The 22,541-nt window shown below is 39.0% G+C and overlaps 1 protein-coding gene across 1 annotated transcript in view; it reads left to right on the forward strand.

Annotated features, from left to right (window-relative positions):
- Positions 1–7,925, forward strand: part of MUC5AC (mucin 5AC, oligomeric mucus/gel-forming) — a 55,861-nt gene extending 47,936 nt beyond the window's left edge. The window contains exons 46-54 of the mRNA XM_049820695.1: positions 783–961; positions 1,185–1,254; positions 1,551–1,651; positions 1,998–2,029; positions 4,383–4,505; positions 5,473–5,601; positions 6,412–6,469; positions 7,077–7,182; positions 7,712–7,925. Coding sequence (XP_049676652.1) covers positions 783–961; positions 1,185–1,254; positions 1,551–1,651; positions 1,998–2,029; positions 4,383–4,505; positions 5,473–5,601; positions 6,412–6,469; positions 7,077–7,182; positions 7,712–7,925 — 1,012 coding nt within the window. The remainder of the gene's footprint in view (positions 1–782; positions 962–1,184; positions 1,255–1,550; positions 1,652–1,997; positions 2,030–4,382; positions 4,506–5,472; positions 5,602–6,411; positions 6,470–7,076; positions 7,183–7,711) is intronic.
- Positions 7,926–22,541: the final 14,616 nt, after the last annotated feature.

Here is a 22,541-nt window from a genome sequence, read left to right on the forward strand (position 1 = left end):
GAGGTGAAGTCAGAAAATCAGGGGTGCAGCAAGCACTAAAACCCATACTCCCTGGGTTGCAACCACGCAGATTTTTGTTATCTTTCTCCCTCCCTAACTTCCAGGGTATGCTCACTCACTCTTAGTTAGACTATTAAGTAAAGACTGAACTCTAAATTTGAAATGGGCCTTCAGCGCAAACCGTAAGAACCTGGTTGCCAACCCAGTTAACTGAGCAGACAGAAACATCTCAGCCAAAAAGCGTCCTTCATTCTTTGTACATTTTGTGTAAAACATGGAGCTCCAAAAGCACAAAGGCTTGTCACCTGCAGTGTTTCCTATACTTGTGTGAGCTCTGGCAAAAGCTTTTTTCCAGCTGGGTCACTTATAAAGGCCCTCTTACAAATACTTGCTGTAGTGTCTAATAAGTTATGAGCTATTGTATGTACAATTTTTCTATCTCTTGGATACTTCTATCATCCCCTTTTCCTCCATCTGACACAGTTGCCTTTTTCATGAAATTTCTAGTGTCAGACTGAGGAAAAAAGTTGTGTACACATACAGAAACACTATGAACATTAGCCTCTTTAGAAAAAAAAAAAAAAAGGAGCTTCAAATTTCCTAACCTTTCCTTTCCTGAATCTATCTCCCAGATTATTGGCCATTCTTATGGTTTTGTTTCTCATAATACATTTCTTCCTGAAGCAGAGAGTAACATGTCATTAACCAGGAAGGGCTATCTGACAGGAACAGATTTTACATAATGACTGGTTAACATAAAAGGAGTTGGTTTCTGTCTGCAGGATTTTTGCAGAATGCCGTGCTGTGATACCACCAGAACCATTTTTCAAAGGCTGTGTTTTTGATGGATGTCGCATAGCTGATGAATACATGCAGTGTTCCAGTTTGGAGATGTATGCTACAGAGTGTGCTGCTAGAGGTGTCTGCATTGACTGGAGGGGAAAGACTAACAATACATGCCGTAAGTATTCCAGAACTCAAAAATGTGTGTTAGAAATGGTAGCAATTAATGTTTTATTCAGTAAACACATCTTACATCTAACACTTGACTACTGTCTTCAAATATGCAGTGATGTCCTTACTCACAGAAACTGCAGATGAAGAAGGCAAAGCTGTAGTCACTTTTGCTGCAAAAAATGCATCTACTGTCAATTCTTGATCTTTTTTCTTCTTTTTCCATACAGCATACAACTGTACAGGAAGCACAGTATACAAGCCATGTGGGCCCATTAATCCTGCTACCTGTGACCCAAGGTATGGGAAGAAAATAAACCACCCCAAAACAACTGCTTATATCTTTCTTTTTTTCTATTTTTACCTATCTACTTTCCTTAGAAAATTGAGTTACTTCATAATGAAATGTCTTGTGAATTTGGATAATTTATTCAAGATTTATAAATATTAATCAGCTCTATGAATATAGTCTTCCTGTTGCACTTCAGAAATTCTTTTTCTCCCTTGTATCTGACACAGCGGCCTTCTACATATGCTGCTCTGTTTCCTGCTTCATTGCAAAAACATTGCACTCACATACATTCCTCTCACTCTAGCTTTGTTGAGCTTCCTGGCTATGGAGTAACTGAAGGATGTTTCTGTCCTGAAGGAAAGACACTCCTGAGTAAAGACAGCAACATCTGTGTCTCTGAATGCTGTAAGTAATCTGTAGCTAGTTTGGGGAATAAATAGGGATCAGGACTGATAGGCGGCTTGGGTTCTACTGTCAGATCATGGACAAATCAACCTTTTTAAGTTTCTTTCGTCTCCCCATCTAAAAATCAAATAATAATCAATATTACTTTTTTTTCCCATCTTCCTTCCTTACATGAGACCTACCAAGATGGTATAATTCTACATTTCAAGACCTAGTCTGCATATTCATTTTCTTGTTAGTTTTATCTTCACAGTATTTGTATTTGAAAATGCACAAATTTACTCCTTTATGTCAGTTTTCTGTGGTGTAAATTTCCATTCTTTTTTTTTTTTCTTCTTCTTTCCAGCTTGTAGGGAATCAAATGGAGTATCCAGATGGGTAAGTATCATGATCAGTGTGGTTTATCAAGCACAGACAGGTGAAGCGAGAGGATATTTAGTGTTTCCCAAAACCAAAGTTTTGCTTAGGTTGGGGGACACTTCAGCTTTTTTTCAAATGTTTGTTCCCTTTTAGTCTTAAAAATAATTACAAGTACCAGAGCAGAAACCACATTACTCCCTAAAAAATTTAACAGTAAGTGATGGGATATTCTTTCAATAACCATCACCTCACATACTGGAAAAAAAAAGAGAAAGAGAAAAAAAGAGATAGATGGTAGCAGTGGAACTTTGGCATATATGCTGCTTTTATTTCCACAAATTTGGCACTGAAGTTACTATAGATGAAGGGACAGATGACCTGTTGCTGATAATATTGATAGTCCACATTCTTAGTTCCTCAGCTGCAGACAATTTATAGAAATTTCTCTCTGTAACCTAATGTGCAAATAAGTATGTCATATGATAATTACTTATTAAAAAATGAATGCAAAGCTCAATCACTTCTCCTTTAGACCTCTTATATCACTCACACTAACACTAGTAATAAATAGGAAGTGATAGCTGTGTGAACACGCTCAGAACCTTCAGTGGTTTCCATTATCTTCCCCTAATTAGCTTCAGTTTGAGGGTTTCTTATAAAATCTAAAAATACTAGAAATATGAAAAGGCTGATGTAATCAGGTATCACTGTATCCATGAATAAGTCAACTAGAAACACATAGAATGATTTTCATTTGCATTTATATATAATTTTTTTCCTCCTTTTTTTTCTTTTTTTATGTAGCCAGGAGAAAAATGGACAAAAGATTGCCAGGAATGTGTCTGTGACAAAAATACTCTTCAAGTGCACTGCACAAAACACAACTGTTCTCTGACACAGCAAGTATTTTGTGACAAACCAGGTTACATGCCTGTTCAGATACCGATACCAGAAGATCCATGCTGTACCAGGACCGAGTGCTGTAAGTACTGTCTTAGTTCTTTTTCATGAGGAATATATTGTATTCATTCTGAGTAACTACAGCAGTAATTTCTCATTTTTTTAATACTTTGCCTTGATTTCATAATGCTTTTCTCCCTCATCCCCTTCTTAGGACCTTCTTGCAGAGCATTTACTAGATGCCTGCAGAGAACAAATTCAAAGATGAAAAGATTTTACATAGTTAGACACATAAAAGTAACTGAAAATCTCCTATAATTTAACACTGAAAACACTAATGCCGCCATGAGCTGAAATAATATTAAAAAACATTTTCTGTTTCAAAGACCAATACAAAAAAAAAAAAAAAAATCTTAAAAAAGAAAAAGTCTTGGACATTTAAAAATTGCTCGAGAAAGTTCCTGAACCTCTGAGAGTCATCAGATTTTCCAATTGGTACAAATTTCTCTTTGGAAGTATCTCTTTCCGGCAATCACCACACTATTCTTCTCAGACAATGCTTTGTTTTACAAAGGTTATAGAAAAGTCCATTCACTTTAAAAATTGCTAGGCAAATATACTGAATTAGTCATTAAGCTAGCTTGTGTAAACAACACCATATTTGCCCTATGGGAAAACTTGTGAAGTTCATGCAAAACAAAATTACTTTCATTTAAAAATTCTCAGTTCGTTATTTTCTATGCTTTCTTACATTAAACAGATTGCAACACTAGCCTCTGCCCTGAGGTCACACCCCAGTGCTTAGAGGGACAGGAAGTAGTCACAGTAATGCAGCCTGGAAAATGCTGTCCTACCTTTGAATGCAGTAAGTACTATGCACCATCTTCATGTGTTATTCACAGCTATATTTTTCTAAGTTTATGAATGCAAAAACCTTAAAAGAAAAATATGCAAATTAGCTGTGTTATCATATTGGGCCAACAAAGCTGTAGTTTTTTCACATATTTCTGTTTCTTAAAACTTACACATCTATGACACCGTATTTCTTCCTTCTTTACAGGACATGGCTGTGTAGTCAATGAAACCTACTATGCAGTAAGTACACAGAGTAACTCACTATAAAAATACACCTTCACAAAGGTTCACAATGCAATGGTTTTGAGACTCCTATCATGGACCATATTTTGCAGAAAGGCCTGAGATAAAACATTCTTTATTATTTAATCAAGGCCAGCATATCAACACTCTCCCTACATGCAAAAGCATTTTCTGCTTTCCTTTCTGCATTAGCAGAATTTAATTCCAAAATGGATATTACCAACAACAGAAAATCACTTAAATAAAACAATGAAAATTGTATTTAAGGATAGTTTAGCCCATACATAGCTCAGCTTTGTATTACCTGTGATGTACATACACAAAGTAACTTGCTTTTACTGACTAATAATGACTTTTTTCTGACTTCCCCTAGCCTGGAGCTGTCATTCCCTCAGGCCCCTGTGAAGAATGCACCTGCTATGAATCCTCTTACTCACGGCCTTACCATGCTACTGTCAAGTGTGAGCCTGTTGTCTGTGACACAGACTGCCCACCGGTGAGTGCTATTTTGCTGTTGGCAATTCTTACTCCACTCAGCTCAAATATCCACCAGTTAAGGTCAGTGTCCTGACTCAATGTCATCTCCTCTCTATTTCTTTCAAAACAGGGTTATAAGTATACAAAGAAACCCGGACAGTGCTGCGGCACGTGCAAAGCAGCAGCTTGTATAGTAACTGTGGGAGACATTACACGTGTACTCCAGGTACCTATCCCTGTTTTAGCTCATTTCTGGTGAACTCTGCTAGTCTTTGCACTCTTTCCTCTCCTTGTCTTCATCATTTATTTGCTGCATATTTTCTTATGTTAGACAAATGCTTATTTGGGCAGGGGTTGGACTGTCTCACACAGCTTGAACAGTACCTTGAGCCATGAAACTCCAGTTCTAACGAAGACTTCTGGAAGCAACTGTGATACTGAACAATGGCTTTCAGAAATCAGCATAGAAAAATACATAGATGACAGCTATGGGCCCTTATTTGCCTTCAGCTCTGAAAATATAGCACATGTTTTGCTCAAAGGATAATTTTATCTGTGGAGGTGGTTTTCTGCTCCAAACAGCCAATCTCAAGTTAGCTAAGAGCTTTAGGACAGGATGAGTCCGTGAAACCAGCAAGAAATTCTGCCATGTTTCTGAATGGACATACACATAAATGGTGATGAGAAAACCATTTAAACACAAATTAATCTTTCCAAATAAGTCCACATACTTATCCTATTCACACAAAAAACATGTCCATATCCAGATAAAAATACAGCCTCTTCACTTGGCTAATGAAAAACACTTACAGCAGTATGATAATATGATGAGTAACTATCAGCTGAAATTCAAGGAAATTGTTCAGAATAATCAAACCACAACAGGCAGCAATAAGACACTGGGGGGGGGGGGAGGGGTGGCGGTGGTGGTGGTGTCATTTTTATGTAAGAAGATTTTTATTCACTTTAATTTTAACTGCTTTCAGGTTGGAGAATTCTGGAACCCACCTGGTGATAACTGTACAACTTACACATGTGAAAAACATGATGACCAGTTTATTCAAGTCCTTTTACAGAAAAGCTGTCCTGTCTTTAACCCTGATGACTGTGATCCAGTAAGTACTCTTCTACCAGTTCTCATGCTTGAACAGGTTGCAGTGGCTAACACCAGCGACAGAAGGATCGTGGTGTCCAAGGCAAATACCTAGCAGAAACATCACACAGGATGTAGCTCTCATTTTATCCTCTCTGAATCTGGTCCACATCAACTTTCATTTCAGAAAAGCACACCAAAATTAAAATGGGTGATATATCAATCCTCATTGAGGATTGAGCATTAGAGAAAAGGATACAGCATAATGGTTTGGATATCTAAAAGCATCAGGTGACCTAGAAGCAAGAATCTTATTGAAAAATAATGGGATTATTATTCCTGAACTACTTAATATTATAAATTCTCTTTTAGAATTCACTTATTGAGAGCAAAGGTTAAGGAAAATAAGCTACTTCAGTTCACATCATCATTCAACTTAATACAGCTCAGGGTAGATTAAAAACAACCCCACAGATCTAAGGAGTCAGTTATTTCATTAATTTTGTTACCCTGTCTGACATAATCCTTCACCTGTTCTGACTTTGGTCACTCAGAATATCCCACATGTGCTACAAGCTTTATTTCTGAAATTTTACTACTGAACTCTGACAGCAAAGCAGTTCCAGTCCCCCTCAATGTCAGCTTTCAAAGAACCCTTATTTGAATTGAATTGAAGTAGTTATGTGCCCTTAATTTTTAGCCTTGCTTGAAAATAGATTCCATGTCAATACAAAAACTTTCTGGTGCCAGAGAAACTTAGAAGAAGGGAAAGTCTCTGCTTTAGTGTGCAGATATGAAACCTTAGTTATCTTTTTCTGTTTTCCCACTCAAGGATGACATCAAGCTATCTGACGATGGCTGTTGTAAGGAGTGCCAAGTAAAACTGAAGAGTAAGTAATAATAATTTTGTTAAGAGCAAGTAATGACAGTATGTGCCTTATTAAGTTTATTAGTCCACCTTACATGGTAGATGCATAGACAGAAGAAATGAACAGACCAAGTTTGGGACCACTGCTTCACACTGGGGTGAAAAAAGAAACAGAGGGGGAAAGAAAGGAACAGAACATTTCCATCACTCACTTTAGGGCCTTGGAATATGGTGAACTTTCCCATCCCCTACTGTTAAATGTTAGCCTTTTTGTGGGAGGGAGAAGACTGTGACAATTCTCCAACTTGCATAGATACATTATTTTTAAGGAAGAAAGTGAAGCCAGTCCTCGAAGGTGGGTGTGCATTGAGCAGTTACCACAGTACTGTTCTTTATTTCTGCATCCTGCACCAAAGTTGCATAAGCAAAAGGGAATTTTTAATTCATTGACATGCAGCAAGAGTCATCACTTGGCCCTTAGCAATTAAAGAGAAATGCACTGTGGCCTAATTTCCTATTTCAGCTCCATCCATCTCAGTTTTCTACTACAAACTGTCTATCATACACAGATACCTATTTATATGCACATATATTTTAACCTATTTTCCCTTGGTTTGTGACAACTTCAGGTTGTATGAAGCACAATACTTCTACTGTCATCAAATACCATGGATGTGTATCTCCTGCACCTGTTGAGATGACATACTGTGAAGGCAGCTGTGATGCTTACTCACGGTAAGTGCTATAAAAGATAATTGTGGTCTCTTGTCTTGTACTCTTCATACTATTTATATAAAGCAAATCACAAGGGATTTTCTAGTATGTCCAACAACCACGTAGTCATCAGCTCTTTGCATTGTGCTAACTAGAATTTTTAACAGACATGATGTTGTACTAGCTTAAGTACGTCAAGACAGAATGTTTTAACAGCCTGTTCAGTGTCATAGTGAATAGACTCGAGTTTTGATTTTGCCCACGTGAAAGTGAGGTTATTTGTTTCTCGCTATTCTCTCATTTTGGACTGGCTTAATATGTGATCTGGGTTAATTAATTTACTTTTTCTGTGACTGAATGAAGAGCTAGGTCCACCCATTTTTACAATGAGAAGCAACTTACTTATATTTCACTGTAAGAATGGTAATATTAAGCAATAGTCCTACATTCAAGCCCACAACTTTTGGTTATATTTAGTAATGGTTGGGACGGGCAGTGGTATTTCTCACATAATTTCTGAATCTTTCTCTTTTGTTGGTTTTGCAATCAGATATTCTCCAGAGGCGAACACAATGGAACATAAATGCTCATGTTGTCAGGAAATCAAGACCAGCCAAAGAAAGGTGACTCTGATGTGCAGTGACGGAACCTACCTTGATCACTCATACACCTATGTGGAGAAATGCAGCTGTGTGAGCGCTGAGTGCTTTCCCCAAGTCAGCACCCAGCAGGCAACGAACCAGATAAAGCCCCCTCAGGAATAAGTAAATGTCTAAAATTAGAACTAGAGAGAAGAAGTAAAACAAGAGTTGAATATAAGACTAAAAAAACCCCACACCTTTGACAAAATACAAAAGTGTCGAAAGCAGCTAAAATTTTGGATGAACAGATGATATTTTCTGCATATAAACTCAGTATGTCCGTCTACATTATTTCAGATTTCATTACTAATATATCCCGCATTGTTTTTCAGGTCTTTTCTTTTACACCTTCAGAGGTACAGCATAAGGTTATTTTGACATTTTCTGTTAGTTTGTCTTCTGAGAAGTGCTGTACCATAAGACTGAGAGCTGGATTTACACTTGCACAAAGTCTGTTATGAGAACATTCTTTTCTGGCTTGAAGCTTGCCTGTGGTGGCATAATATAGACACTTGGCAATATCTAATATTTCCATTGACGTACACTGACCTTTTTTATAACATTTTCATTCCAGTTCATTGAGACAAATCAAAAACTAAAGTCCAGAAAACAAACAAACAAACAATACCCAAGGAAAAGTGTAGCTCTCTGTTTCTTTATTTTTCTTTTTGCATTAAGGGAAACTTAGACAGCAGAAAGCCATACCTTCTCAAAACTATAAACTCCAATATTTTGAACTGTTTATGATAGGCATATTTCCCTATATAATCTCATGAGAAAAAGAAAGAAATCCTGTCATGAGAAGCTGCTGCACACTACTCTTTGTTTACATAACACCATCAGCATAGTAACTGTATGAAAATATGGATTTTTTTTTTGTTTGTGGTTAACTGTTTACAGAAGAAGTATATATATATATATATTTCCCCCCCCCCCCCCCCCAACAGGGGCATATGAAGGATTTTTGTAAAATAATAATAATAATGTAAATTCTTTCCTAGGAAGCTTTTAAAAGTTGAACCATTGCTATTTATTTTGGTTTTGGAAAACTGATTTATTGGGCCATTTCTTTCAGAATTAATGTTATCCCATTTCTTAGTCTTAGTCATGTTATCTGGGTGTGGTATATTTTCTTCTTCTGTTTTGTTTCAGAATATTGTTTTATTTTTGTTCCTTATGAAAAGAAGTAACAATGATTAATAAATTTTAAGCATTTTACAGCACCTCACCTTTGACTTTTCACTAAATCCCCCACATGAGAGTTGCTGGCCCCATAAAATATTTGCTTCCCATCCTGCTACAGACATTTCTCAATAGCTTCAGGTCAAAAGTCAGTCTAGACTGTGGTACCTAACCCCCTGTAGAGCTTTGATACTGCTTTGAGTGAAAGGCACTCAAAAGCAAATACTGAAAGTGCTCCAAGCATATCACTTCAGATGCTATCAATTAGTGAGCTTCCAGTAAGCAAGCACACCTTTGAGCCTGTACATATTTTGTAGCTCTGAAATTTCTTTACCTGACAGATAGAAATTATCCAAAGTATTCTAAACCAGTTAGTCTCATATTTTAGAGCCCACCGCAACATACATAAATCTCAAACTTGAAATTCACTGTTGTATATCTACGAGTTTTTACAGGTTACTATGCAGCTTTAGTTACACTATACTTTGAACCAACCACCATGGATCTGACTCTAGATTGTGCAATGCCAAGCAACATGTTTTACACAATTTACAGATGACTACCCTAGGATCAGTAGGGGGAACAGTAAAAAATTAAAGGTGATGACCTTTGTCCCAGCCTTCAGTTTGGACAGCTCAGTAGAGGGAGTAACAGGGTAACAACATCACCTTTCTGCAGGTGCCCTGCAGCAGCTTAGGCCACTTTCGCACCCATTTTTCTTTCACAGAACAATAACAACCCATACACTCCCCCTCTGAGAGATGAGCACTGAGTTCTCCCTGAGGATCATAGAATCATAGAATCATTTAGGTTGGAAAAGACCTTCAAGATCATCGAGTCCAACCATCAACCATGCCCACTAAACCATGTCCTGAAGTACCCCGTCCACTCACTTTTTTAATACCTCCAGGGATGGTGACTCAACCACTTCCCTGGGCAGACCATTCCAATGTTTGACAACCCTCTCAGTAAAAATTTTTTCCTAATATCTAACCTAAATCTCCCTTGCCTCCACTTGAGGCCATTTCCTCTTGTCCTGTCTCCAGCCACCTGAAGGAAGAGACCAGCACCCACCTCACTACAACCCCCTTTCATGTAGTTGTAGAGAGTGATAAGGTCTCCCCTCAGCCTCCTCTTTTCTAGACTAAAAATCCCCAGTTCCCTCAGCCACTCCTCATAAGACTTGTGCTCCAGACCCCTCACCAACTTGGTTGCCCTCCTCTGAACATGCTCCAGCACCTCAATGTCTTTCCTGTAGCGAGGGGCCCAAAACTGAACAAGGTACCTGAGGTGCGGCCTCACCAGTGCCGAGTACAGGGGAACAATCACTTCCCTACTCCTGCTGGCCACACTATTTCTGATACAGGCCAGGATGCCATTGGCCTTCTTGGCCACCTGGGCACACTGCTGGCTCATATTCAGCCGGCTGTCAACCAGCACCCCCAGGGATCACCAGTAACGTCATACTTCCTGCTGGCAAAAATCCCTGCCTCCTCCCAGCTTCCTGTTGACAAATTGTTACTTCACTATTTGTTTTTCTAGTCCTTAGGCTCTTCTGCTTCCCAAATGAAGCCTCAGGTGGCATACTGCTCTGTTCCTTCCTTTCCACTTAACCCACCTGGCTTCCCAATGCAGCACTACTACTGAATTTGTGACTGATTTGGCAAGTGACAGATTCTCTGGCCTTCCCAGGCAAGCTAGCAACTTATTCTTGTCCCACTCATTCTGCAGAAGGGAAAAGAGATTGTCTATAACATAAAATCAATTATTATGGTCCACAACAGTTCCTTGTCCACAGTTAACCCACTGAAATAACAGATTCCCTGCATGTTGCTTCAAGATCATTATTTGTTTTACCATGCAAAGCCTGTATCTCAGTATCCCAGCAGCTACCCTCTTCCCTGGAAAACTCTGTGTGTATTAAGTCTGTGCCACCAGCCACTTCATACAACTGAAATACGAAAATCTAATATGATGAGGAAGAAGGGAATGAGAGACACATAATATGCGGCACATGGGAAGAGTGAGAGGTGATAATGACAGGGACAGCAGAGGCCAAAACCAATTTAGAGTTTGGTGGCACCTAAAACAGTGGTATAAGAAGACAAAAAAAAAAAAAAAAAAAAAAAAGAGAGAGAGGCAAAGGAATGGACAAACTTTGGTCCTGGCATGGGGACACAAGGAGGCAAGGAAACAAGGAAGGGAAACACAAGCCAAGGCAAAACATGGAGGCACACAGAACCTGTGGCTGAAGACATACTGGAGACCCTGCCTTGGAGAAGGAAGGATCTGTATCACGGATGCAATCTCCATGCTGGGAAAGAGCAAATGGGAACCCTCAATTCGAGAGAAGGAGAACAGGGGGACAGCATGCTTTGGGGCATGAAAGAGCAAGTGGAAAGACTTGCAGGGACTCCCTGAAACAAGACACAGAATAAGTGAAAAACAGAGAGCTGCAGTAGATGTAGTAGACCAGCCTTAAAGGCTTCCTAAATTTTCCTTTACATAGGCCTTATCTTTGCTCTGAGTTATTGCTGACACAGACTAGGTAATAGCTCCAAAGTAAACCTTTCTAAAAACTGGGATGAATGAATCAGTTATATCTCTCAAAAATAAATTGCTAATTTTTTTAAACCATAGATAATAATAAAGTCAATAAACAAACAGGTGGAAGAAAGTGATTGGTTTGGTAGCTCTTTATTGTCACAGGTCAGATTACTGTGCAGGTCACACTGAACTATACTACTGTAGATCATTAATGTATATTACACAAACGCTAACACTAGAGGGCTCTAGGCTCACAGTTTACAACCCTGAATGAAAAGATTTTCTGTCAAAACTGTTTCTTTCAAGGCACTTCGAAGTGAGCCACGTATAACTATTGCCTTGCTTCCAAATCATTCAGATAAACTTTGCTCTTAACTTACTCTTGAATCTACAGGCATCCATTCCACATAACATACCAAGACTTGTTTATACGTCACTTAATTATTTTATTTTCTTATCTGACCATCTTTGGAACACAAATAAATTGCAGCAGAGAAATCATTCACTTAGGACAGAACTTATTCCATCTGTACAAAATTCAAAGGTCTAAGTTCAATATTGGCTGTCAGCAGTCCTTCCTTGGGCATTCATACACTTGCTCCCCACTGAGGACTCCTATAATGTAGCCTAACTACTGCATGACCAGCTTATTTTTCCCCTTTTTCACACAGCATTTTAAAACTCTGCAGTGTAAATAACAAATCATTAATAATTACTTTTCCACTATGGTTTGTAATTATCAGTAACACATAAAATATAACCTGAAATTATATGTCTATTCAGATTTACCACCTAGGAGTCCACTTCAAGTAATTCATTTCACTGTTAAAGCATGACAGCCAGCTTTTAAGCCACATCACATTCTGAAAACAGCTATGGAAAGACTTAGGATTGTTTGTGGCATAATCCAGGAGCAAGGCTGATAAAAGACAACTCAAAATCAGAAACCACACTTTATAATAGTAAAACCCAACTCAAAGGAGAGAGCTTTCTTCCTGTTCAACAGGTTTTGTTCTACCATTGCAAAAAAGAGCAGCTCTGTTGCAACCAGCCAAATTAGAACAGTTTTATAATAGAACAGGAGACTAGTTCTATTTGAGCATTATTAATTTAATAACAAAACAATTATAAATGCACAGAAAATACATTTTTACAAATGATGCAGTGCTTATGACTGTCAGATTTTTCTTTTACTCCTTACTGTTTCAAAAAATCTCTTCCTTCTTGAGACTCAGATTTCTTTTGGCATTCATTATAACTCTTATTTATAACTACAATTTGGTTATAAGGAACCAGCAAATGTTTGCACTCTTACAATAATTGTTGTTACTAACAATTATTCACATACTTATAATAGAAATTTTGTCTGCTAACTCCTCTCCTGCTCTTACAGCCATGGGTGCAAATAAAATCCCACTTTTGCTGCCTCCTCTTTTAAGAAAGTAAAGGCTATCCAGGCAGTCAAAAATGGAGCCATTAAACATGAGCAATTATAGACATCTCATGCACTAAGTCTCACAAAATGCTGTAGACAACTGCATGAGTCTAGTAGCCAATTCTGAGACTAAACCATTGCTTCTGCACTTGCACCAGTCTAACCCCAAGGATATCCCTATGATTGTTACTGGTTTTCACTGATTTCAGAAAAAATAAATGCCAGAAATATTTAAGGGGAGCCTGATGCCAGGGCAAATTTGGAACTGGCCTAAGTTTGGGGGAATATTAGATGTGGACTCGGCAGCTGTTCCCTCACCCAGCAAGGAGCCGGTCAAAACCTCTCCTTCCACTTTAGCTGATCTCTAGGGAGGTTTGGGGTCAAAACTGAGCTTTATCGCATTGCTCAATGTCACACCTACTGAGGCGCATGACTGCCAACTGCAACACAGGCACCATATGAGAGTTGGCAGACATATTATGACAGTAGGTGATATAGAATCTGTGGAAAAGGCATAATAAACAGCATCATGGAATGACCTTCTTCCACAGCAGAACTTTCTTATTCACATTAGTTAGTGGTTGCTCTGTGTTCTGGAGAATGAGATTATTCTACCTGATGCAGTTCTATCACTGCTGTATGACCTCATTCTAATGGAAATACAGGTCCATTATTCAGATATCTGTTATTTTACAGGAAATGAGCATTATAATTGCACTAAATATGTGCTGACTGAAGATAATGCAAAACAATACTGAATCACATGCTTCATGGCAAGGTGCAGTTGCATAGCATTCATAATAAAGAAGTTGTCACAGTGTGCTTGATATAACAGAGGCATCTAAATAACCTTTACCTTTTGCAAGGAAGCTATGGGATCAATATAATCCATCCCTCAGTAATCCTAGACAGAATTTTAATGACCAGTATTTCAACAGTCTTTTAATCTCAGCTGAGATTCCATCAGAAGTAATTTTTCAACATAAATAATTCTCAGATTTCCAATATACTCTGGACTTTTATAAAAGAAAAAATAAGTTTGTCAGTCACTGTAAATGTATATTATGTTGTTATAGATTCTCTATTTATTTATATATGTTTGTGTGTGTGTGTGTGTGTGTGTGTGTGTGTAAAGATCAGCAAAGGTATATATGGGACAAACTCATCAACAATTCCACCTCTCATTTATCTTTTATCTTCAGTCTGAAATGCTTAGCACCAGAAGCTTCACACATACAGTCTGTTAATTCAGGGCAATTACTAATCAGAAATAACAGAGTAGCCTGCAATTTTGTTTCAACCTAGCAAGCTGGAGGTCCTGAAGAAAAGGCATCTCTGAAGTAAGCTTTCCAGCAGAATACAAACATTTAGCAGAAAATTCACAAAATCTGTCTTTTTACATAAACAAAGAGTAGCCCCTTCCCACCTTAGCTTATCATTGATTTATTAGATCTGCTCGTAAATTCTTTCCTGAAGAATTCCTTTATGTCGCTGTCTTTGCGAGAGGAACAGTGGGCTTGAGGGAAAAGGAGGAATGCCACCAAAAAGCATTATGAACTTCAGTCATCAGACCACATGGACTCATCTGTGCCTTTCCACCAGTGCAAGAACTCACCTGTGAAAGGAAGCCCTTCCATAGCAGTGGGCGACCAAGGCCTCAGATGTACTTGCATAAAACCAGCACAGCCACTGCTGAATCACACCACAGAAAAGAGAGAAGACTTCTGTAGGATCACCAAAAAAGCCAGGTAGCAGAGGGAACACAGTAAAAGGGTGCATCTCATGGGAATACTTGATCTTACAGATTGCCTTTATTAGTTAAATGCAGAGATATATTTGTGCAAAAATCTGGGCCAAACCTTTGTTTATACTTAAACTCCTACAAGTTCTCCTGTGACATAACTGCACTATAAAATTGACTTAAATTATCAGCCACTTATCTGGCACAAGGAAGACTTCAGCTGATTAAAGGACTACATGATCTACTGTAATCTGCATGTTCTCAGCTCTCCAGGCTCAGAGTACAGCACAGGGACAGTGCGAAGACTCACAAAGCTCATGAGCTCTTCTGCCTCAGTATCAAAGAAGCCATTTTGGCACTCCCAAAGCAGAAATTCACACAAAACAGCAATCCTAAGCCACAAGGCCATCAAAGCTAACCTGTGCTCCAAGAGACAAGTTAAAACCTGTCAGCATTACACTGACTACAGCGGACATATTAGCAGGATCTCCATTTACCTTACGGGAAAATACAAATATGTGCTGTGACTAATCTCTGAGACTTTCAGGAAACTATGAAAATAGCTTGGAGACTCTTTTTTACAGTTCACCTGTCCCAACTGAAAATATTATTGAACATCCCAAATGCCTCAGTAAGCACACCTCACTTACCCAACTGAGGAAGCACATTTGAACAGCGCACAGGGATTAGAAATAAACAGACAAAAGTTACCAGAGAGAGACAGAGACTTTCTCCTACCTTGGTTCTCTCATTCTGGTATGGTCACACTGGTGTTATTCCATAATTTTTCTAGCACACATGACAGGAGCATCAGGCCATCATATGCTGGGAATCAAACACAAAGTAGAGCATGAGGATTATGATCTTTCTTGCATTTATGATAGCAACAATAAAGAAGGGACCATCTTTCTAAAGGCAGGTTATTTTTTCAAGTAGTCAATTCACTTTAACCTCAAATCTCATTTGGGATTAATCTGATCTGGTGACGGGGCCAAGCTAAGCATTCAGAAGCTGCCCATGATAAAGCTGCCCAGTACTAATTGCTTCAATTCTGGCGGCTGTGTTTTTAAAAGCTTATATCAAAGAAAGAATTAATGCAATGCATTACAAATAATTTCTCACACAGAATTTAGTCACAAATGCCATTAAATAGTAAAGAATCAAACCACACTGTGCCCCACATGGCTCTGAAAACTCCTTTTACAAGAGCTCAGAGTAAACAGTATGGGATGAAACAGATTTACCTGAATGTGCCACAACTTTTTCATCCATGATGTAAGAGCATTTTGGGAGGGAGGAAAGAGAACAACCACCCACCGCCTTCATAGGGCTTTTCCCACTCCAAACACCATCACAGCTGTCACAAACCGTTGAAGTCAATGCTTCAAAGAGGTGGCAGCACAGGAGCTGTGAGGGGCTGGGCAGAAGGAAGTTGTGTCCTTCCTAGGGCCTAACCCCAAACTCAACAAGGTCCAGGAGTGTCCTCCTGGGAAATATTGAGAAATATAACAGAGAGGATGCCCTTCCCCAGGTGGCCTTCAGGTACGTAATCTTAAACCTGCAGGACGTGGGGCACCAGCAGCAGGAAACGCCTTGCTCCTGGGTAGCTGGCAGCTGAGCAGCTGAGGTGGTCGGCCTGAGGTGTGCCACACTCCCTGCCTGTCACTGAGGCTGGGTAAAGCCCCCGAGGATGATGTCCGCCTAAACGCGAGGTGTGGCCTGCCTCCCAGAGAAAGTGCTGTCCTTCGCGGGGGGCTGCCAGCCATAGTTTACCTCAGCGCAGTCCCCCCCAGGCGGAGGGGTGACTGCCACCCCCCAGGCAGCACCTTGTACCACACATGCAGTGCGCCTGCAGCTCCAGGGATGGCAATTCACCGTCACCATCACTTCAGCAGAAATGCAGTGAGGTATGTACCTGCAGCGCTCTACTCTCACTCCTGTGGGAAACCTGTTCTGAGACGACTTGGCAAGCCTGCTGTGCTTCTGCTCACGGGACAGCAATCAAAACTGTGCCTGGAAGGCCTGGGATTTTATTTTCCCCTTTCTTTTAATTGCTCCTTTTTTGTTTGGTTGGTTTTTTTACAGGAATTTGGGGTGGAACAACTCCATCCTCCCTTCCAAGCAGGCACCACAAATTAAATCATAGGGTTTCCACCCCAAAATGACTTAGTGGAGCACAAGCTAATCTGCCTCAGCAAGGTAACCTGTTAACTCACACCCAAGATTATATGTAAAGGGTGGAAAAAGCGCTGGTGGCAAACTGCCCCCCAACAACTCCCAGGCCCTGGTAGGGTTCCTGTGGCCCTGCTGCAGCCCCAGGGCCAGCATCCCTTGGCCCCAGCAGCAAGGGCATGGCAATGCCCTGCCTCCCTTCTATATCCTCTGTGGCAAAGCACACACCATGCAGTATTTATACAGGTGGTATAAATACACAGTATTTATACGCACGTGAACGAAGAAACCTACACCGCCATTCTCCATAAAGTCTAGTTTCTAACATCACTGGGATTTGGTATGGTTTTAGCTTCCTTAAACTTTAAAAGGGAGAAAAATGTCTCCAGCTGTTTTTTGAAAACATGTCCTTTTTCCAACCTCTCTTCTTATCAGCAGGTTTTTGCTGATTGATCCTAGTTGCCTGGCAGAGCAAAGTTGCATAGGTACTGTGTTTTACAGTGTGCCTTAGCAGATGCTCCCCTGTCTCTGCCTGGTGCACATTTTTGCCCTGCTCACAGGGCCTTCAGGCAAGGCTGAACATTCTGTTAGTTTAGACAATGGGCTGAATCAGGACAATATAGGAAAGGCTCAAAGCTCTACATATTCATCTCCGTAAGGTGTGCCAGACTGTGTTCTGGTACTGGTGAGAATCTGATGTGTCATATCAATGAACTCAGCTATCCTGACTGCAAAAATAATGACTGTCAAGATCAAACAGGTTGCTTACAAGGAAATAGCAGAATGTATGCAAGCACAGCCTGTTTGCCACCTTACCAAAAGAGCAATTCTATCCTTGCTTGTATTTCTTGAGGCTATGTCTGTCTTGTTATTTATTCTTTGTTTTGTTCTTAATATCCATTGTATCATGCAGCTTAATGCATATTTGTACTGATGATTATATTGCATCTCTTCTGTTTCATGATATAGGCTACTGTTTCATTCTTACTGACATGTATGTTTTCTTAAAGTTTCAAAATACATATTTGAAGCATTTTTTTTAAAACAATAATATGTATTTATATTTGAAATGAAATCACTTTTCTGAAGAAACTATGTTATTAGTCTCCAGGAAATATAGCTAGCTGCTTTCAGAATCACACAGGAAGTTTTTCCCAGCTGTGCATTTGATTTATTCACCTACCAGTTGATGCATAGAACATCATTGGTCTATCTTGTCATACTTTTGTACAATACAATAGCAAACAGAGTGTTCTGCTAGAGGCAGCAGGTTATTTTGTTCCTTTCTCCCAAAAAGTTGTGTGTAATCTAGGATGTGACTCATTTCAGCTGTGTTAGGCAATCTGCATTGATATATATGAACTCTCACATTAAGAGTACTTTCTGTGGTTAGTGCACAAGGATCCCAAAGGGGAAAGGATCTACAGGGAAAGTGCAGATTTGTTGTCTATCATTGTTTGCTATTTCAACCAAATTTTTTCCTCTTATTTTCAGTAATCAATCTGGAGCTGCTTGTACCATTACTTTTCTGAGGTCTACCCAGCCTTCTCTCTCTCTCAAATGAAGGTCATAAGTAATACAAGGTTTGTAGGTAGAGATAATGTTTTATTGGCTCAGCTGTCATAATTGGAAAAATTAGGCAAGCTTTTTGGCACAGAAGCCCTCCAGTCATCTTCAAAAAAAAAAGGGACTAAATATTTTGCCATCAGAGAGTTTTTTTAGATCAGCCTACCTAAGGAAGTGGTAAAATCCAGCAAAATCCTACTCTCCTAGCCCATTCAGCTGAAGCCAGGAGGACTGGATTTGCACACTCAGGACAGAATTTGGCCCACAGTCAGCTGCAGGAAAACATTTGCATCATTGACACTTGAAGAAAAATCCAGCATTATTCTAGTGATATGTTTAAAGGCTTGCTTTCTCCATGTACTTCTATTCTACTATAGACACTCTAAACAATTAGTACTACTACTATAATATTAATAATAATATTATTAGTGTATATATATTAGTATATATAGAAATATATATATGTTGCTAGATGTAAAAGGGACTTGTAGGACTGACTCCCACTAGCTGTACTGGTGCAACGTTGATTTTTACTTCAAGTAGAGCATACTGTAGTGTTACATTTACATGTCTATACACTGCATAGAAGACATATACCTATGTAACAACCATGTAGACAAATACTAAACAAGCAGTCAGTATTTTACCTGTAAACACATCCCAGAAAAGCTCCTGGGTCTTGAGGGATTGCTCCCAGCATGAAAGATTAGTCCTGCTGGTATTAACATTTGTGTGTTTGGGGCAGTAGTGGTTGTTTTACTGAATCTGGTTTCATGGTAGGTTGTTTCAGGGTCCTCCACTTCTATCCATGCATGTGACATCATTAGTTGCTGGTAGTGGACAAAGTACTCCTTCTAACTGGAAAAACTGCTTTGCCCTTGAGTTCTCCAAAGGTTGAAAGTAGCTGTCATTTTATCCCTGATAATAAATCTCTTATTCATTTTGACAGAGGCTTAGGTATTTAACAGGCGTCACACAAACTGAATCCATACAGAGCAAACAGTCAGACAGACTGCCATTGTGGATGAGTTGTATTACCTTCAGCCTTGTGCCTAAAAATGTCATTGAGGTGTGGTCTTGGCCCTACTCCAACACAATGCACATGCTGACAGATCAGAGCCTTGTAAAATAATTGCTGGTAGATAAAGTAAATCCTCATCAAAAATGTACTCTCTGATGAAAAGATCAATATAAGTAATCAAGACACTCTGTTTGGAAGCCATGTGAAGGCTACAGGGACACAGAAGAAGGACTGGGAGTTTTGGTTGAAATATTTCTGTAAAAATCATGCAACAGCATGAGTAACATTCCTTTACAGCAGGGAATGAGTAGCAAGAAAAGGGCGAGTCTACTGTCTACTCTCTCTCCGTCTGTTTTTTCTTTTTTTCCTCTCCATGTCTGGGGTTTTTTTTCTAGTTTTCTGATTGCATTTCATTAAGAACATTTCCCACACTTCCTGTGGGGTACTGGTTCTTAGTTGTCAACTCAGCAACTTTCTTGAGAATTTATGAAACTCTAAACTCACAAATAGCTGGGTTAGAACAACTGGGATTACTTATGTCTGTAAAGTCAAATTCCACTTAATACCCAATTCCAGTCCACATACTTATTCAGAAAGGTAGTTTAAGAACATATGCATTTCAGAATAAACTAAATGCTTGCTTTGGCATTAATGTTACCCCAACACCTAAGAACCCCACTCACATGAACTAGGATTTTCCTGTGCTAGGCACTATAATATACTATGGTCTGAATCAATTCTTTGAAATAGGCACATACATGCTTTGCCAAACTAGATTAGAGTTTCATTTTGTTTAGATCTCTCTGCATTGTCCTATTATTATTTATCTAGATATTTATTAAGCCATGGTGGTGTAGTAGAATGGCATACAATTACTCTCTGCTGTGCTGTACAAACATGAAACGTGAGAATTCTTAGAGATAAAAGGTAATATAAAGACACGGAAGAGAGGAGAGAGAGAACAGTAATAGGCTTCTAAGGTTACCTGTGCTATTTATGAAGCTTAAAGGAAACAGACAACTGCCTGAAACTGGGATTTTGCTAGTCATGTCAGTAGTAGTGTGGCCCCCGCTCTGCTAGTTTTAGGACAGTAGTCACAGTGTTCACAGAGTAAACAGCAGTCATCAAACAGGGCAGGGGGAGCGGGGGGGGAACAAAGCTGACTAGAAATAGACACTTTTCTTAAGCTCCAGCAAGCAACGTCATTTAAAGGAGACTGAGGTACAAGGATGTCCGCACACCACCTCCAAGACAAATAAAATTCAGAAGCATGACGTCCTTTCCATGGCTTGCCCAGAACAGTACAGAAGAGAATTCTTTATACAAATAGTTATAACATCCCATTCATTTTCTCACTTGCTAAGCTCTTTCTTTGACGTGCTATGTTGGTCACGGCCACAGGTACAGTATTGGGTTGGATGGAAATTTGCTATCATCTACTGTGGTCATTCTTATACTAAATTAACAGAGTGGAAGTAGTTCTCATCTGGATAAAACCAACACCAACTTACCTACTGCTCCTGTTTCACATTAGTGTTGGGGGAAAACAACGCCAACTTATTAGCAAAGCAAACACATATTTATCAGAAAGGTTTGGTTCTGTTTCCCAGTATCTAGTTTACTTTTCTGCTGAATTACAGAATTAAGAGTTTGATTTGGCATCCATTGAATGTTTTACCACACAATGGAAATACTGGGATCTCTCTGAGCTAACCTAGGATGGCATCAGCAGTTGTATGAACAACTTGAATTCTTGTAAATTCTAATGAACAGTGTTTTGCTTTTCAAGCATAGCTGTCAAGACATGCTTTTAAAACAGAAGCAAGATCCCCCCAAATTCCCTTATCCTGCAACACGTTGATTTGTTAAATGATATATCAAGCAATTTATTCTTGCCACTTTCTAAACAGCTGGATCATTCTGACTGAAAAACTTCCTGCTTCACCTTCCAAAAATACTTGGCACAAGTAGATCAAAAGTCTGTAAAATCTCAACTAAATTATTAAAAGCTTGACCAAATCATAGCAATTGGAAAGAACGTCTTAGCATGGAAAATGTTGTGTAATCACATCTGGCAGTACTGTAAGATAAAGATGTAAGAAAGATTCAGGAACAAATCAAAACTACAGTCGGTCATGTTCTAGCTAATGTATAACTGATGGTTCGAGATACTAATTCATATTAGTAGATATGCAGTCATTCAGCTTCCACAATTCTGCATTATACATTGCCTTGGAATAGGAAGGTTTTTGCCCACTTAGTAAGCCAGCATGTGAAAGGATACAATCATTATCAAAGTATACATTATTAAAGGATTCATAAAATTTGTACGAGCTTCCATAGAAGTCTCTTCATTGATTTCGGTGGGAGATGAATAATGTTCTACATATGTTAAATTCTTGCCCAGCTGTGAAGAATAGAGGATATCTAAGGTTAATCACTAAAATACAAGTGCAAATTCTTATGTTTTAGCAAATTAGCATAATTTAAGAAAAATATTAATTTGCATAGATCTTTGTCATCACTTTCATTATCTGGATCTCTGGACCACAGAAAAAATACCCAAACACAGTTCTTTTCCCAAGGTGTTCTTCGCTAAATCAATTCAGCTAATCTTCCTGCCTGTAAACCCACAGGAACAACTTTCCCACATTAACATTCAAGGGCCATTGAATAAAAAAGGTCTGAGGAAAATGATTTTTTAAATAAGTTTTGGTGTAGAACTGGATAAATTACATGCATAAATATACTTACATTCCTTTATCTTTATGAGCAAATATTAGGTAGAAGAGTGACTAATTAGCAGGTACACCCAGAAGAACAAACATAAGAGTTTCCTGACATTCTCTTCTCTTCTCCTTGGTTTCAAAATATAATAAACCAAAGGTTTTACTCCATTCAGAACTTTTATTTGGGTTTGATCCACAAATATCCTACCAAATAATTCTAGAGCCAGGTGTCTTCTTGGGTACAGCTAACGTCTCTGATGTACAGAATGACCTCATTTAATTGTTTCATGAGTGGTCAAACTGGAAATTCCTTCCCAAAGTCCTACTTGTCTTTGATCTTGATATA

Source organism: Accipiter gentilis, chromosome 17 (assembly GCF_929443795.1).
Source record: "Accipiter gentilis chromosome 17, bAccGen1.1, whole genome shotgun sequence".
Classification (NCBI taxonomy): Eukaryota; Metazoa; Chordata; class Aves; order Accipitriformes; family Accipitridae; genus Astur; species Astur gentilis.